Raw genomic sequence first — 17,751 nt, forward strand, 5'->3', positions numbered from 1 at the left:
TTGTTTTGTCAGGATGCTGTTTATTAATACAAAGGGTTAGACATGAGGGTTTTTTTTTTAAGAGAAAAATACTGTTATTTTCTCATCCTCACAGTCGTGATTAAGTTTAGAATCAAGTAGGAAATATCTGGAGAAGTATCAACTGGACTGAGATCTGCTGATGTGAAGATGGTGTTTGTTAAAGAGGAGAGTGAAGAGAACACGCGTGAACCAGAAACCTGGAGAATAAAACACGAGGAACCAGAAACCTGGAGAATAAAACACGAGGAACCAGAAACCTGGAGAATAAAATACGATGAACCAGAAACCTGGAGAATAAAACTCGAGGAACCAGAAACCTGGAGAATAAAACTCGAGGAACCAGAAACCTGGAGAATAAAACACAAGGAACAGGGAGGTTGGTGTTTATTCTTCAAACAGTCATTAAAGACAAATGTGGTACATTCACAGAGTATTTGTATAAAAATAAGACCTTAACTATCATTAACATTTCTTAAAATCCAGTTTCAAAGTTCAGCGCGGTAAAGTTTTAGGTTTGATATTCGCTGGATATTCGCCTAGGTTGCTTTAGGGACCGTCTGTAAATTTACCTCTCACTACAAAACGAAGTCCAATAATGAATACAAATTATGTTTACAATGCCATAGTTAATGTCTTGTGGGTAGGGATATGCCAATATAAAATTTTCCTGTTGTGATTAATTGCTCATGCTTTTATCACGGTAAACAGTATTATCACGGTATTGAAGTTTAGTTTAAAAAAGTGCTCAAAATATAGTATAATATAATAGGTTAAATAACATTTTTCTAATAACAAAAATAACTGAACATTTAAATACAATAAAATAAACAAAAATAAAGTTAAAAGTTTTGCACAGATTAAAGTATAAACCATAATGACCCATAGGTATCACTTTACAATCTCATTAGTTAACCATTAACATTCACAATAGCTACATTTGCTAAAGAAGTTATTAATCTTTGTTAAAAAAAAGTCATAGTTCAAGTTAAATCATTAAATAATACAGTTGCAACTTTATATTTTAACGACGTGTTATTAAATATTGGAATACCTAAGATTAATGAATGTTCAGTAGAATTTGTCATTGGCATTTTGTTAACCATTGTTAACTATTGTAAAAATGAAGCCCTGATGTAAAGTATGAATTAACCCTCTCAGGCTCAAATTAAGTTTTAGTAACTTAGTAAATTTAGTAAACTATAGTAATGTTTTTAGTACTCCAGATTCATAAAATATGTATCTGGAGTAATAAGGTTTTTAGTTACTTTACTGTTGCAAATCTGCAACGCCTGCCTTGAGAGGGTTAACAATAAAAAATCTAAACATTTTCAAACTTTATCTATGGCACGTTGTAGTCCAGATTAAAATAACATATTAAGTCTTAATACTTAAGTTATGAACATCATAGCAAATACACAAATCTGAATGGCTATTTAAAATTATTTAAATATGTTTCAGAAAGTAGTCCAGCTGGTTTATTTAAGGGGTTTCCAGGGTAAGGACATTTTCTGTAGTTTAGCTCCATCTGCTGTCAGAGAGTGAATGTGCTTTCATTCAGCGCATCCCTCAAGTGTTTATTGTTACAATCTTCAAAAACAATTACTGTATTTTAGGGTTGCCGTGGTGAGGAAAATTTCCCACCAGTTAAACAGGAATTTATGAATGAGACAATTAATTTTAAACGTGTTTGAATTAATGATTCAAATTAGTATTTTGATATATGTAATCGTGATCTTCATTTTAAACAAAACAAAAACTATTTTAAACCAAATAGATTAGTTTATTATGACTTTGGGGCCGTTCACATATTGTGTCTAAAAATGCTTTCTCCTTTTCACAAGTGCTTGTGCTCCCGTGGCGTCTGTCGTTGCTATGCAACAATGAACTGCGCTCTCCACAATGACGAGGAAGTATCAGCAAAGTATTTCTAGCCCTTAACTACTTCATATATTTATGGAGATGAGAAATAAAATCCCACCCTCTCCGACTATGATCAGCTGTTTAGTTGAGCTTTCGATGTTGTCATGGAATGGTCGATTGTTTTTTGTCACATGACCTGCGTTCGCTTGTGGCTTTCTGAAAAGCTGAGCTGTTTTCATCTCACCACGGCATAAGCTTGCCTGGACAAATGAGCGCGTTGAACTGCACGCGCCCAAACCTCAGCCAGGTGCTCGCTGAATAAAACTCCTACAGATACCACGGAATCACGGAACAATGTTGGTAACTCTGCATTATTTAATCCTATGGCCAGTGTTCGTAACAGCTGCTGTATGCATATTGATAGCCTACAACTTAGCTATTTGCCGGTCCCTAAATACAATGACAAGCAGTTTTATAGACGATGCATTTGGCATTCGCGTTTTCCATTTTGACCCACAAACTTTCTTAGCTATAGGTGCACGCACACATAGAGCAATATGATTCCACTTTCAAAGTGTATTACAATATTTCAGCTAAGTCAAACAGTTAATCAATGCTTTGAAAGTTTAAAACTTCTACTCTGCTAGTGGGGGAGGGGCAGTGTGAACTGCAGCATCTCCAGCAACACAGAGCTGCCTGTGGACTCCTGTCTGTAAATAATGCCGGGAAAAAACTATCGGCGAACGCAGCAGCCACGTATCGGCCAATACACATAAATCCCTCAAAAATCAGAGTTGATCTCTAGTTTGGTTTCCGTGTTTCAGTGCGTTGTTTTGCTGGAAGAGCCCAGAGAGCATCCACAACCGAAGTTACACATTTTGATTAGCATGTAACTTAGTTCAAGTTCACGTGTGCATATTTGTCTTTTTGTACGTATATAAGTTTAATAGCCTAAATATAATATGTTGTATAAATATCTGAATATATGATGCATTTTCCTGTGTTAAATAAGCTGGCAGCACTTCAGTTTTTCCGGTGTTCATTCAGCTCTTGAACAGCAATGCACAACGTTATTAACCATAATTGGGAATGTCATAAAGATAATATTATAAAGAAGTGTGCAGTTCGGTACAGACACGCTCTGTGTCAGTCTGCTTCACGCTGAATCACGCATGCGCAGTATCATCAGCTCCTCTGTTCTCAAATCGGATGCATCCGACAGAAACGGTTCTCGGTTCAGTGTACTGGTGATCCGAAAACTGATGCAACCGGTTGACTCGAGAATGAGAAACGCTCCAGCAGTGGGCGTGTACGTTCGTTATCTGGCTCTGCTGATTCACCACCCAAATTTTCCCCCGGCCTTAATTTAAGACCGGCCTTTATTTATCAGTGTTGACTAGGGATGCTCATTTCCATTAATTGTCCCGACCAACAACCGCCGCTCGTTAATCGATTATTAACTGTTAACTGATAATATTATAATATTGAATTGGCATTAAATACAAATAAAATTGACGCGTATCTGTGACCCTTTAAAAAAAAAAAATATATATTTTTTTTTTTATCAAAGGGTTTATTTTAACGTGCAAAGTGCAAACAGCAGCATACAGAACAGATCAACAACAGAACCTGGATTCAGTTTAAATATCCACGCACCTGCAGCATTTCTGACAGTGAGAGAAAAATAGAATAAAATAATACAAATAAAAAACAAAATAGGCCTACACTAAATATATATTTTAAACTTAAATAATTAACGAATTAAGATGACAAAAAGAAAACACTGAATCCGTTTGAACGAAGCTTTCAAACCGGAATTTCTTTCCGTTAGACTAAGATTTTTCGTTAAATAAAAATAGCAGCCCTACCTTAAATAAAAAACACCTTGTCTAATTTTTATTTAAAAAAAGCAACGTGTCAGTATCAACAAGTCAGTCTGGAGCGCAACGTGGCAGAAAACACCCTCTCCGATGGGACAAATGTACCGGGAATACACAGGTAACATCTCGCTAGAGTGGCCAGCTTCGGGAAGCGCCTAACGCCTATCATTTTCTTTCCACCTGTCAAGAGGATTAATATCCAGAGAAGGAGGATCGTCTCTCATGTAGATGTCAACATCTGCTTCTGGATAATCAGTGCGTTATCTCCTCAGATTGCCGTGCATCGCATCCCTGATAACATGGAGGGCAGAGTTTGTTGCCCTTCATCACTCGAAGCTTCTGAGCTTCGTAAATGGTACTGCATCATACTTGTGCTACTGCTGTATTTTAATACGGCGCCGCATAATTTACAGGTAACTTCGTCGCCCTTTCTGTTAAAATGATCCCACACAGTGCTTCTTTTCACTCATTTCATTTGGTGTCACGGGTGTGGTTGTGCGTGCCGACGCGCTCCGTGAGTTAATAAATATAAGCTATATAGTAGGCTATTTTATTTTTAAACCATGCCGCAAACTAAAAAAAAAGAACCTTAAAAAAACATTTTAAACCGTTTAACTGATAGTATTAATTGGTCAAAATATTAATCAATCAATCAATCACCTTTATTTATATAGTGCTTTAAACAAAATACATTGCGTCAAAGCACTGAACAACATTCATTTGGAAAACAGTGTCTCAATAATGCAAAATGATAGTTAAAGGCAGTTCATCATTGAATTCAGTGATGTCATCTCTGTTCAGTTTAAATAGTGTCAATGATATCGCTGTAGATGAAGTGACCCCAACTAAGCAAGCCAGAGGCGACAGCGGCAAGGAACCAAAACTCCATCGGTGACAGAATGGAGAAAAAAACTTTGGGAGAAACCAGGCTCAGTTGGGGGGTCAGTTCTCCTCTGACCAGACGAAACCAGTAGTTCAATTCCAGGCTGCAGCAAAGTCAGATTGTGCAGAAGAATCATCTGTTTCCTGTGGTCTTGTCCTGGTGCTCCTCTGAGACAAGGTCTTTACAGGGGATCTGTATCTGGGGCTCTAGTTGTCCTTGTCTCCGCTGTCTTTCAGGGATGTAGAGTAGGGCTGCACGATATTGGGAAAAAATGACATTGCGATATTTTTTCCTACAAACAAAAATGAGGTGTGCACACTTACATTCTCATTTTAAATGATTTAAACATTGACACCATCGTGTCAATTGATTAATTATGCCCGAGGGAGAGAGAGCAAGACAGCGCTCCTGTTGTTTGAAAACGTCTCTCTCTCTCTCTCTCTCTCTCTCTCTCTCTCTCTCTCTCTCTCTCTCTCTCTCTCTCTCAATTCAATTCATATTGCTTTTTTGCCATGACATACATATTGCCAAAGCATTGTACATAGCAGGATAGAAACAAACAAACAAAACAAAAATACATATATATTCATAAGAAAAAAAAATTACATGCAAAATAAATCCATTTACATTTCTATAAACATTGATGGTACTTCTCTCTGTCTGTCTCTCTCGCGCGCTTTGTCTCCCTGTCTCTCTAGCGCGCTCTCTGTCTCTCGGTCTCTCTCGCGCGCTCCCTCTCTCTCTGCCCTGTTAAACTTGCATGTTTTTCAGTCCTGTCAATGATAAACTTTCGCTTTATGATGGTTAAGCTGTGCAATTAATCTGCAAATCACATTCGTCAAGGCCGGGGAGCAGCTGGCCCGTGTAATGTTTCTTATTTCAATGAATAACGGATCAACAATGACAGCCTACATCGCACATCCTATGATGTGACTATCGTGGATTCGTACATCGTGATATCGATGCTTAAACGACACATCGTGCAGCCCTAATGTAGAGGTCCTTTCTAGGTGCTGATCCACCATCTGGTCTGGATACGTACTGGATCCGGGGGACTGCAGTGACCCTCTGATCTGGATACAGACTGGATCTGGTGGCCACGGTGACCTCGGAACAAGAGAGAAACTGACAAATATTAGCGTAGATGCCATTCTTCTAAATGATGTAGCAAGTACATCGGGTGTTATGTGAAGTGTTTCCGGTTCCGGTTTACCTAATTAATGCAGCCTAAAAATCCTTTAACGGATTTGGATATTAAAAGCATATTAGTATGTTATGTGTAAGCCAGGTTAAAGAGATCGGTCTTTAATCTAGATTTAAACTGCAAGAGTGTGTCTGCCTCCCGAACAATGTTAGGTAGGTTATTCCAGAGTTTAGGCACCAAATAGGAAAAGGAACTGCAGCCCGCAGTTGATATTGATATTCTAGGTATTATCAAATTGCCTGAGTTTTGAGAACGTAGTGGACGTAGAGGAGTATAATGTAAAAGGAGCTCATTCAAATACTGAGGTGCTAAACCATTCAGGGCTTTATAAGTAATAAGCAATATTTTAAAATCTATACGATGTTTGATAGGGAGCCAGTGCAGTGATGAAAGGACCAGGCTAATATGGTCGTACTTCCTGGTTCTAGTAAGAACTCTTGCTGCCGCATTTTGGACAAGCTGTAGTTTGTTTACTAAGTGTGCAGAACAACCACCCAATAAAGCATTACAGTAATCTAACCTTGAAGTCATAAATGCATGGATTAACATTTCTGCATTTGACATTGAGAGCATAGACCGTAATTTAGATATATTTTTGAGATGGAAAAATGCAGTTTTACAAATGCTAGAAACATGGCTTTCTAAGGAAAGATTGCGATCAAATAGCACACCTAGGTTCCTAACTGATGACGAAGAACTGAAAGAGCAACCATCAAGTCTTAAACAGTGTTCTAGGTTATTACAAGCAGAGTTTTTAGGTCCTATAATTAACACCTCTGTTTTTTCTGAATTTAGCAGTAAGAAATTACTCGTCATCCAATTTTTATATCGACTATGCATTCCATTAGTTTTTCAAATTGGTGTGTTTCACCGGGCCGCGACGAAATATAGAGCTGAGTATCATCAGCATAACAGTGAAAGCTAACACCATGTTTCCTGATGATATCTCCCAAGGGTAACATATAAAGCGTGAAGAGTAGCTGCCCTAGTACTGAGCCTTGAGGTACTCCATACTGCACTTGTGATCGATATGATACATCTTCATTCACTGCTACGAACTGATGGCGGTCATATAAGTATGATTTAAACCATGCTAATGCACTTCCACTGATGCCAACAAAGTGTTCAAGTCTATGCAAAAGAATGCTGTGGTCAATTGTGTCAAACGCAGCACTAAGATCCAATAAAACTAATAGAGAGATACGCTCACGATCAGAAGATAAGAGCAGATCATTTGTAACTCTAAGGAGAGCAGTCTCAGTACTATGATACGGTCTAAATCCTGACTGGAAATCCTCACATATACCATTTTTGTCTAAGAAGGAATATAATTGTGAGGATACCACCTCTTCTAGTATCTTGGACAGAAAAGGGAGATTCGAGATTGGTCTATAATTAACTAGTTCTTTGGGGTCAAGTTGTGTTTTTTTTTATGAGAGGCTTAATAACAGCCAGTTTGAAGGTTTTGGGGACATATCCTAATGACAATGAGGAATTAATAATAGTCAGAAGAGGACCTATGACTTCTGGAAGCACCTCTTTTAGGAACTTCGATGGTATAGGGTCTAACATGCATGTTGTTGGTTTAGATGATTTAACAAGTTTATACAATTTTTCCTCTCCTATAGTAGAGAATGAGTGGAACTGTTCCTCAGGGGGTCTATAGTGCACTGTCTGATGCGATACTGTAGCTGACGGCTGAATGGTTGGAATTTTATCTCTAATAGTATCGATTTTAGAAGTAGTTCATAAAGTCATTACTGCTGTGATGTTGGGAAATGTCAACACTTGTTGAGGCTTTATTTTTCGTTAATTTAGCCACTGTATTGAATAAATACCTGGGGTTATGTTTGTTTTCTTCTAAAAGAGAACAAAAGTAATCAGATCTAGCAGTTTTTAATGCTTTTCTATAGGATATGTTACTTTCCCGCCAAGCAATACGAAATACCCCTAGTTTTGTTTTCCTCCAGCTGCACTCCATTTTTCGGGCTGCTCTCTTTAGGGTGCGAGTATGCTCATTATACCATGGTGTCATATGGTTTTCCTTAACCTTCCTTAAGCGTAAAGGAGCAACTGTATTTAAATTGCTAGAAAAGAGAGAGCCCATAGTTTCTGTTACATCATCAAGTTGTTCCGAGGTTTTGGATATGCTAAGGAATTTGGATACATCAGGAAGATAACTTAAAAAGCAGTATTTTGTGGTAGAAGTGATGGCTCTTTGATACTTGTAACAAGAAGTAGAATTTAAAATTTTGGCTATATGAAGTTTGCACAAAACTAAATAATGATCTGAGATATCATCACTTGGCTGCACAATTTCAACACTATCAACATCAATTCCATGTGACAGTATTAAATCTAGAGTATGATTTCGACAATGAGTTTACTTTCGGTTAACAGTTAAACAGTCAATATGAGCATCCCTATTGTTGACCATGCCCCCGGCCACTATCAGAGGCCCGACGTTTGTTTGACTACAGGTTTTTATTTGAGGAATTACGGTAGTAATAAAAGTCAGAAAATAACAGGTCTACATTAATTGGATATGCGAAATACTCTTAATAATGACAATATTTAATGATTTTGAAAATATCTCTGGCTATAGTCCTTACATGCTAGACCTCTTTCGTCTTATCATTTTACTTATTTTATTTACACTTAAGTTATGTTGTCCAGTAACTTGTTTCCATTATTTAAGCATTAGGGCCCGGTTTAATTTAATAATAAGTTTGCCAATAAAATTTCCCTTAAACTTAAGGGTGTTGCTGAAAATTACCCTAAAGTGTCACTTAAGGGTTTCTTTAGGTAAAGCGTTATAAAGCTTTAGAATTTCTCTTAAGTATCCCTTAAAACCCAATAAGTGTTGCATAAAACCACTTAACTGTCATTTTCTTAAGGATAACATTAGGGCTGCTCCGATCACGAACGGCCGATCGTTAAGGCACATCTCGTCAGTAAAGCCGGTTCTCTAATCAGCGGTAAATTCCCTCAGGTGCGTGATTTCACATAGAGCAGCTGTTACTACATGGAGCCATTGTTAACTGAGAAGATGCGCAAATCCACATTCATTTTCAGTGTTTATTTGTGCATCTTCTCAGTTAACAATGGCTCTGTGTAGTAACAGCTGCTCTATGCGAAATCACGCACCTGAGGGAATTTACCGCTGATTAGAGAACTGGCTTTAATGATGAGATGCGCATTAACGATCGGCTGATCGTGATCGGAGCAGCCCTAGATAACATAAGGGTTGGAAAATGTCAAGTGTTACACAAGTTTACTACAAGTCATGATCGCCCGCTTTATATGTTAAACAGATTTAAAATAACGCATCTAAGCTAAACAGAGCAGCTGGTCACTCGCGCGCTGTGTTCGGTGCGGAGAGAGAGAGAACCGCGTATCACGGACAGCGACACTGAACCGAGCTCTCTTCTGCAAAGTTCTCCTCAAAGTCCCTACTGCACCTGAACGAACAAATACAAATCGCAGTTAGAACAAACAAAAAGATTTGAAAGAGCCCAATTCAGCACCACGGTGTTCTGGTGTTCAGGGCTCACGCAGAGAAAGGCGTCTCAAAACACTAGAACATCGAATTTGCTTATTTTTGCTCTTGTGCTGACAAATACATACAAAATATGTCAAAATATCCACCTTGGAAATTGTGCTCGAAAAAACTGTCAGTTATTTCTTAAGTGAAAGTAAAAAGTTGATTGGTATGTGTATTATATTGGATGCGTTCATCGTCTCTTAAAGTGACCGCGCCTAATTTAGCTACTGGCTGCTGTAATGCTAATCCAAGAAAATGAAAATCACTTACTGCTCTTGACTGAATTACTTTGTAGTTTTAACAGTCAAACCAAAAATTATTCAGACACCAGATATAATTTTTTATATATATAGCAAAACTGTAATAATGTGAGAAATGTTGAAGGTGTCTGAATAAATGTAGGTTTGATTGAATAGCACAAATAAATAAAAATAAACGAACATACAAATTAAACAATTTCAAACAGGCCCCACTGGTACAACCTTCACCCGGTCCACGCTGACCCCAGCTATGGCCTGCTCACGCCTGTTTCACACTTACAGCTATGACCCTCCGTCTGCAGTGCGTATGCACTCCGTGTGCGTTACCTATGTGGTGCAGCACGGACTCGATGTGGTTTCAGACAGGACGCGTTTGCAGTTCGCTACTCGGTACGTAAACGATCGCTGCACTTCGGCAGAATTCGAATGAGCCATTTTAATCTAGATTAATTTCAAGATCACAGTGAGATTAATCTAGATTAAAAAAATTTATCTATGCCCACCTATAATATATATATATATATATATATATATATATATATATATATATATATACACACGTATATCACAGTACAGTAGCAATCTTTCATAGATATTAGTTTAAACGCAGTAAATAAACAATACATTATTTATGCATTTGACTTCTAGGTTTGTATAATAAGCTGTTCGAGCAAGCGGCAAAACATTTAAACACCACAATTAGCCAACTTTTCTTGTTAGGATATCGCAAATATTTAAAATTAAAACAGATCTGTCAGGAAGTCTGGTGCCTTTTGCATTTAAATCTTTATTACAAACAATCCCACAAGTCTTTGAACTTATTTTTTTTTGCCTCGATAAAAGTGAATTATGTATATTGTTTTCCTTGTTTATCTAAAATTGCACTTTTTCTTGTTTTAAACCTAGCCAAAAACCCTTGTGTTGCGTGTGAAACACAGTATGATTTAATAAATTTTTTGTGAAATTACTGCATTTTCATGTCAATCCATGTTCATTCTTTACCGCGAACAATGCGCTGTCACTTTAATTCACAAAAATAGACTTGGTTGATGCACTGCTGCAGACGCACTGCTCCTGGAATGCACTGACAGACCGTGTGAACGCTGGAACCCATTAACATGGGTGCGTAAAAAATACGCAACGCATATGCACAGCAGATGGAGTATGTGTGAAACAGGCGTGAGACATGAGCAGTAATCCCCAAATAATCAAGCCGTGCTCGCTCGTCCTCGTATGCATGCATGCACGCACTGTCACGATCTAATGCACTGTGTGCCGGATTCTTAAAAACAAATAGGCTAGGCCTACCGGAACGCAACAATTCAAAATCTGATATTTTCCAGAACAGAATCCAGCAGGATCAAATTAATGTGAGCAGCAGAGGTTTGCTGCAGCCGCGCCGATGGAAGCGGTTCACTTACTGCACCGTGCATTCACACCGCACCACAGTTACGTTTGGGAGAATTTTATTTTAAATGCCATAATGTCAGTTGAAAACATTGCAATTGTGTTCTAAAATACAACAACGAGCACCACAAAACCATTTAGAGAGGCTCGTTTAGCGTTCTCCATGCTGAAAACAGTCAACAAAGTAAATGATCTCAAATGTACTAGCATTTTATTCAGACGAAAACTCCATTAATTCGGGGGTGAAAACGCATTTTTTGTGTGTGTGTGGCTTTTACACATCCTGTCATGCCGGTGACTGCTGCCTATAATTCATTTTGCAGCATTATGGTTAACGATAAATTGATTGTTTATTTAAACAACAATCGATCATTGAAATAACCAACATTTTTCATCCCTAATATATTTATATATATATAGTGAAGCATTATATTATGATAATAGAGTATAATTTAATGATAGAATTTTAGTAATTAGAATTAAAACTTTAACAACGAGCAACAGCTGTGTGTGTGATTGAGAGACAGGTGTGCAGAGTGACGGTAAATCCGGGAGCAAGGGAGAAACACAGGTGTAGCAACTAAAACAATTATGAGGTAAGAAGATAGGCGGGGTAAGAAAAGAGACAGGACAAAAGCATATGGCACCAAAAAAACACAACACTCACAGAAGACAGTGACAGAAAGACAGAAAACTGTGACAGAGGTGGTGCTTTGTTGGTCATTCAGTGTTTCTGTAAAAAAAAAAAAGAAGAAAAAAATCTGTTGCGTTTCTTTATAAAATGATATCGCCATCTACTGGCATGGATGCATAATGCAGTGTTTTGAGATATTCATGGATCCGTGTTAAAAAGGGAAAGTTTTGACTTAGCTTTTGTCTGTACACAAATATTTTATGCTTTTTTACGTTTCAATTAATTTTCAACTTTATTATGATTTAATTTTAGGCCTGATGAAAATGAAAGAAGAAAGACGAGATCTGAAAGCGGTGGATGAGAAATATCAGGATCAGGAATATCATGATGTCAATGAAGAAAAATCTGTGAGTTGCAGCATTAAAACAACAGAAGTCAAGAGGCCTTTCAGCTGCTCTCAGTGTGGAAAGAGTTTTACACAGAAAGCACACCTTAAGAAGCATTTGTTATCTCACACTTCAGAAAAATCTTTCGGCTGCTCTCAGTGTGGAAACACTTTCTCATGTAAAGCAAGCCTTAATAGGCACATGTTAATTCATACTGGAATAAAGCCTTTCAGCTGCTCTCAGTGTGGAAAGGGTTTTACACAGAAAGTACACCTTAATAAGCATTTGGTATCTCACACTTCAGAAAAGCCTTTCAGCTGCTCTCAGTGTGGAAACACTTTCACATGTAACAGAAATCTTAAGAATCACATGTTAATTCATGCTGGGATAAAGCCTTTCAGCTGCTCTCAGTGTGGAAAGAGTTTTACACGGAAAGGACAACTTAAGAATCATTTGGTATCTCACACTTCAGAAAAACCTTTCAGCTGCTCTCAGTGTGGAAAATCTTATACACGAAAAACAACCCTTAAGGATCACATGTTAATTCATGCTGGGATAAAGCCTTTCTCCTGCGCTCAGTGTGGAAACACTTTCATTTGTAAAACAAGCCTTGAGCATCACATGTTTAGTCATACTGGGATAAAGCCTTTCTCCTGCTCTCAGTGTGGAAAGAGTTTTACACTGAAAAAATGCCTTAAGATGCACATGTTAATTCATAGTGGGAAAAAGTCTTTCTCCTGCTCTCAGTGTGGAGAGTGTTTTAGAAGTAAATCATGCCTTAATAGGCACATGTTAATTCATGCTGGGATAAAGCCTTTCAGTTGCTCTCAGTGTGGAAAGAATTTCACAAGTAACAGAAATCTTGAGATGCACATGTTAATTCATGCTGAAATAAAGCCTTTCAGCTGCTCTCAGTGTGAAAAGAGTTTTACACGGAAAGGACAACTTAAGGATCATTTGGTAACACATTCTTCAGAAAAACCTTTCTCCTGCTCTCAGTGTGGAAAGAGTTTTACATATAAATCATCCCTTGGCAATCACATGTTTATTCATGCTGTGATAAAGCCTTTCTCCTGCTCTCAGTGTGGAAAGGGTTTTAGACTGAAAGGACAACTTAAGATTCATTTGGTAACTCACGCTTCATAAAAGCCTTTTATCTGCTTTCAGTGTGGAAGGTCTGTGTCACATAGAGGATACCTTGAGAATCACATGTTTAAAGTGGTCATTGAATGCCCATTTTCCACAAGTTTTATGATTCTTTAGGGTCTTAAAGGGGTCATATGATGCGATTTTACAATATCTACATAATTTACAATTTTAAATTTCTCTTGATGCATATTTAAGACCTGTTGAGTTGCTAAGACTAAAGTCGCAAATCCAAATAAATATCCATTGTAAAAGTTAAGGGTCAACCACACTTCCCTAAATCGTCTCGTTCTACCATGCCGTCACATCTCTACATCACTATGTGGGAAGAATTGTGTAACACCGACCAAAAGGTTCACGTAAAGATAGAAGGCATTACTTTTATTCTGTCTGTTGCCGCAGGTGCCATGTTGTGGAGTCGCTGTGAGTTTTGTTGAAGTGAAACTTTGTTCGGCCTTCCAAAATAGGACTTGACTAGAAATCAGTGGTTAAGTTGTATTTCAACACTGTTCCAGAACAGTCCAACCCAGATATTCTGTGCATTTTATGGAGGATGAGGCCTGTTTACTGAACCAGTAGAGTAGGCTTGTTGGGTGTTGTTTCTCAGATCACCAATGCAAACAGGGTTTTATTTTTACGCAGTGTGATACGCAGCGTGTAAAAAAACATTATAAGTCATTATAATTAGTAATTATGTCCCACATGATTCAACAAATGCCTCGTTGGTAATGTGTTTTATTTTATTTTATTTGTTTTGTCTCGTCTAGTTAATTAGCGCTGGCTAATTGGGGCAAGGATTCTTCTCTGTGCCAATCACAACAGGTGTGGCTAGCTGACCAATCAGTGAAGTGAAGCTTGTGGAAGGGAGGGGTTTGCTCCCAACTTGCTTGGAACAAATTGTTTAGAATTAATTGGCAAATGACTCCTATATACTATATACTATTTAATGTATATTTTGGGAAAATTACAATGTTTTCTTTCCTTAGATGCATTTAATACTGTTGTAGAGGACTCCATCACAATATAAGGACACGTTAAAATACCATATGACCAGCTCTTTAAACACTCTTCAAAGTGTGCTGTGCTGACGCCCGCTGTTACTCAACCAGCATGAGAAGACAAGCCGTCTAGTCTCAACAGCTTTTCATTCTTTCTTCTACATCAGTTTATTTTATTTTCCTGTTGAGAGTTTTGTGTCCTAAGTTTTGCCGCAAAGCCATGTCAGACGTTGTCTGCACCAACTTTAAAACTTCAACCAGGCTACACGACTCCACACCATCCTTCAGCCAATGCCCATGACATCACTTCCAATGACTACTGAACTTCCAGCCAATCAACAACCTACAGAAACCCCTTTCTGCAGCCATGCCATGCAAAATTAATTCCTTTAAAATGAAGGCAACACAAGTACAACCGTTAGATTCTTGCTGGTTTATTGATTAAAGGCTGTTCAGTAATTTCCTTTATTGATATACAAATGGGATTTCACATTTTCACTTAAACTCATTCTTTCCTCACTTTATTTCTGCAACTTGTGTGAATGTATGAGTGTGTGTTTGTTAGATTAGTTTTTTGTCTTTTTGATTTAACCAATAAAGTCTTGCGTACATTTAAAAAGAGAAGTGTCTTTTTTTATTTTGTTCTTACAAGTTAATGTCTTAAACTGCTGATCCTGTTACAACGCTAATAAAGTGTTTTTACTTTATTTTGGATTGATGTTATGAGGCTCATTCAATGAATCAAATGGCCATGATTCAGTGACCAAAAAACAGTGATTCTGACCAAATTCACTATAAATATCATAAACAATTCCCTTTGAGCTAAACTTGTTTTCCATTTTGATTTCCTCTTGATTCTGCTCGGATAAAAATTAATATATTAAATTTACTCGGCTCAAAGTCACAACATAAAGAGGACACCTGACAAAATCTGTTTCAATGAAGAAAATATTGATTTCAGGTTATTCAAATAATGTCTAGGTTCAAAATGTTAAAGAATAATTAAAGAAACAAACTAAATAACTGTTGGAAATGGGTTTTGTGGAGTTGTGGAAACAAATGGTAACATCAAAATATCAACCCACTCTCCAAACAAAGACACGAACACAAAAATGAGAGAGAGTGAACTCAATTCCACGAGCCTCTTAAATAGGAGTGCAACAGGTGCACCCCATGATCAGCACTGGAGTCTCACCCATCAAGGTGGAGCCTCTTCCTGGAATCTCATGACAAAACAATTTAAGAAAAAGGTGCACGGCTGTAACAGCGAAAGCCAATAGAGCTAGAGCTTTAAATGCCTAATAAATAATTAGGCAAGCAATTCATGGTATTTCTCATATTTACACAATCATTAGAGCAGATCGTGACGCAGAATCAATGGGAAGACTCGCGTGGCAGCAGGACATGCTTTTACATCAATGAACGGTGGTGTGCAGATGTAGCCGTGTTAAAGACGATGTGCTGTTCAGATCTAGAAGTGCTCTTTGTTATCTGCCAGCCAGTCCATTCGCCGCGGGAGTTTCACTTGTTTACATCTCTCCGCAAACGCACGTGAGCCTGGCTTTACAGAAAGTCGCTGATCAGATCACAGAGACAGAACAACAACACCTGGACTCTGTTTTAACCATTCTTGGGGACTTTAATAAAACCGATCTCTCATGTGAACTGCCAAAATCCATAGACCATGCTAATGTCCCACCAGAGACAGTAATATATTAGATCACTGTTACACCACAATGAAGGATGCATATCACTATGTTCCACGAGCAGCTTTGGGGCTGTCTGATCACTGTCTGGTTCATCTTATACCAACCTACAGGAAAAAAAAAAAAATCTGCTAAACAAAGACTGTAAAGAGATGGACCAACGAAACAGAGTGGGCCTGATTGGAGTGTTTTTGAAGCTGTTACCATCGATGTGGATGAACTCTCAGAGACTGTAACATCATATATTAGTTTCTGTGAGTATATACAGGTGCATCTCAATAAATTAGAATGTTGTGGAAAAGTTCATTTATTTCAGTAATTCAACTTAAATTGTGAAACTCGTATTAATTAAATTCAGTGCATACAGACTGAAGTAGTTTAAGTCTTTGGTTCTTTTAATTGTGATGATTTTGGCTCACATTCAACAAAAACCCACCAATTCACTTTCTCAACAAATTAGAATACTTCATAAGAAAAAAATGTTTGGATACAGCACTCTGTGAACAGCCAGCTTCTCTGGCAATGACCCACTGGGCAAAGTTACGTCCAGTGGATGTCTTTTTGTCATTGCAGACGTTGAAATGACATCCACTAAGGAGCCAGAATGACGTCTTTTTTTACGTGTTCTGTACGCTCACAGAACTTCCTAACAAGGTTAAAAACTAGTTCAAAAGTGGTCAGTGGAAATATTTACAGCATCATTTAGGCATAATTTATACTGTTTCTGGACCAAATCAACACTTCTTGGGATGCATTAGATTTAGAATAATGTTATTTCAAAGTCAAAGTCAAAGTCACTGTGTTTGTCCGAAAATCAAGAAAATAAAATAATCTTTATGAAATAATGAAATAACTGATGATTGAACATGTGGTAAAATAAACTGCAAAGACATTAAATCTGAAGATCTCAGCAGAGGAGGATCATACATCTCCACAAACAGCTTTATCAGATTAATTCATTAAATTGACTTTATTTCTGTCAGACATCTAGAGAAGCTCTTATTGAGAATAAACAGAGGTTGAAATGTTGTTATTTGATTCATTTCAAGTCACCATTGGTGGACAATGTTTGGTTTAGTTGGGATCTTGGTCCAGGTACTTTTTGTGTTAGCTTAGGACAGTGTCTGGAAATTACATTGAAATAACATGAGTCTAAATCTAACACATCCTGAGTAAAAATTGTCTAACTGAACCTCAAATGATGTTGAAAATATTTCCACGGAAAACTTTTGAACTAGTTTTTAACCTTGTAAGGAAGTTCTGTGAACATCTATATCGGACAATGCACTTTGAATGGAACATATAGCCTACAGTATGTTGGATTCAAACTGGAATGATACTGTGATGTCCAGTTCACAGGACACTTACGTTGGAATACAAATGTCTGAAGCCATAAGAGAAACATAATAAATGTGCAGAGCAGGGGGTGGAGGACTGGAATTAAGACCCGCTGTTTTAGGTAAGCTAAAACATGGAGCAAAGATGGAAACAAAATGCCATCAAATCGTTTCGGAAGACAGTCAAAACCTTCAGAGGTACATTCATATAATTAATTAATACATATATTAATTTGAATAATTCCCTTAGCACTCTTTTACAACCTCCCTATTGCCAAGTAAGACCTTGATTAGCTGGTTCACATGCGTTTAATTGGGATTGGATCTAAACCCTACAGGACAGTGGCCCTCCAGGAGGACGACTGTACACCCCTGTCTAGCCAAACCAATCGAACATCATCCCTACAGAGTTAATTTATCTAACCATCACCTAATGTTACAGCACATGGCCTTGTTCAGCATGCAGAAATATCTGCGTTCATTAC

General features: G+C 37.7%; 1 protein-coding gene across 1 annotated transcript; it reads left to right on the forward strand.

Moving 5' to 3' along the window:
- Positions 1-346: 346 nt before the first annotated feature.
- Positions 347-14,195, forward strand: LOC113093317 (gastrula zinc finger protein XlCGF57.1-like). The gene is made up of 2 exons (XM_026259129.1): positions 347-397; positions 12,006-14,195. Exon 2 carries the CDS (start codon positions 12,011-12,013, stop codon positions 13,223-13,225), a length of 1,215 nt encoding a protein of 404 aa, XP_026114914.1. The 5' UTR covers positions 347-397; positions 12,006-12,010; the 3' UTR covers positions 13,226-14,195.
- Positions 14,196-17,751: the final 3,556 nt, after the last annotated feature.

This window comes from Carassius auratus, unplaced genomic scaffold (assembly GCF_003368295.1).
Source record: "Carassius auratus strain Wakin unplaced genomic scaffold, ASM336829v1 scaf_tig00214963, whole genome shotgun sequence".
Lineage (NCBI taxonomy): Eukaryota > Metazoa > Chordata > Actinopteri > Cypriniformes > Cyprinidae > Carassius > Carassius auratus.

Coding starts and splice junctions, on each gene's coding strand:
- LOC113093317 (XM_026259129.1), top strand. CDS start 12,011: ATGAAAATGAAAGAAGAAAGACGAGATCTGAAAGCGGTGGATGAGAAA.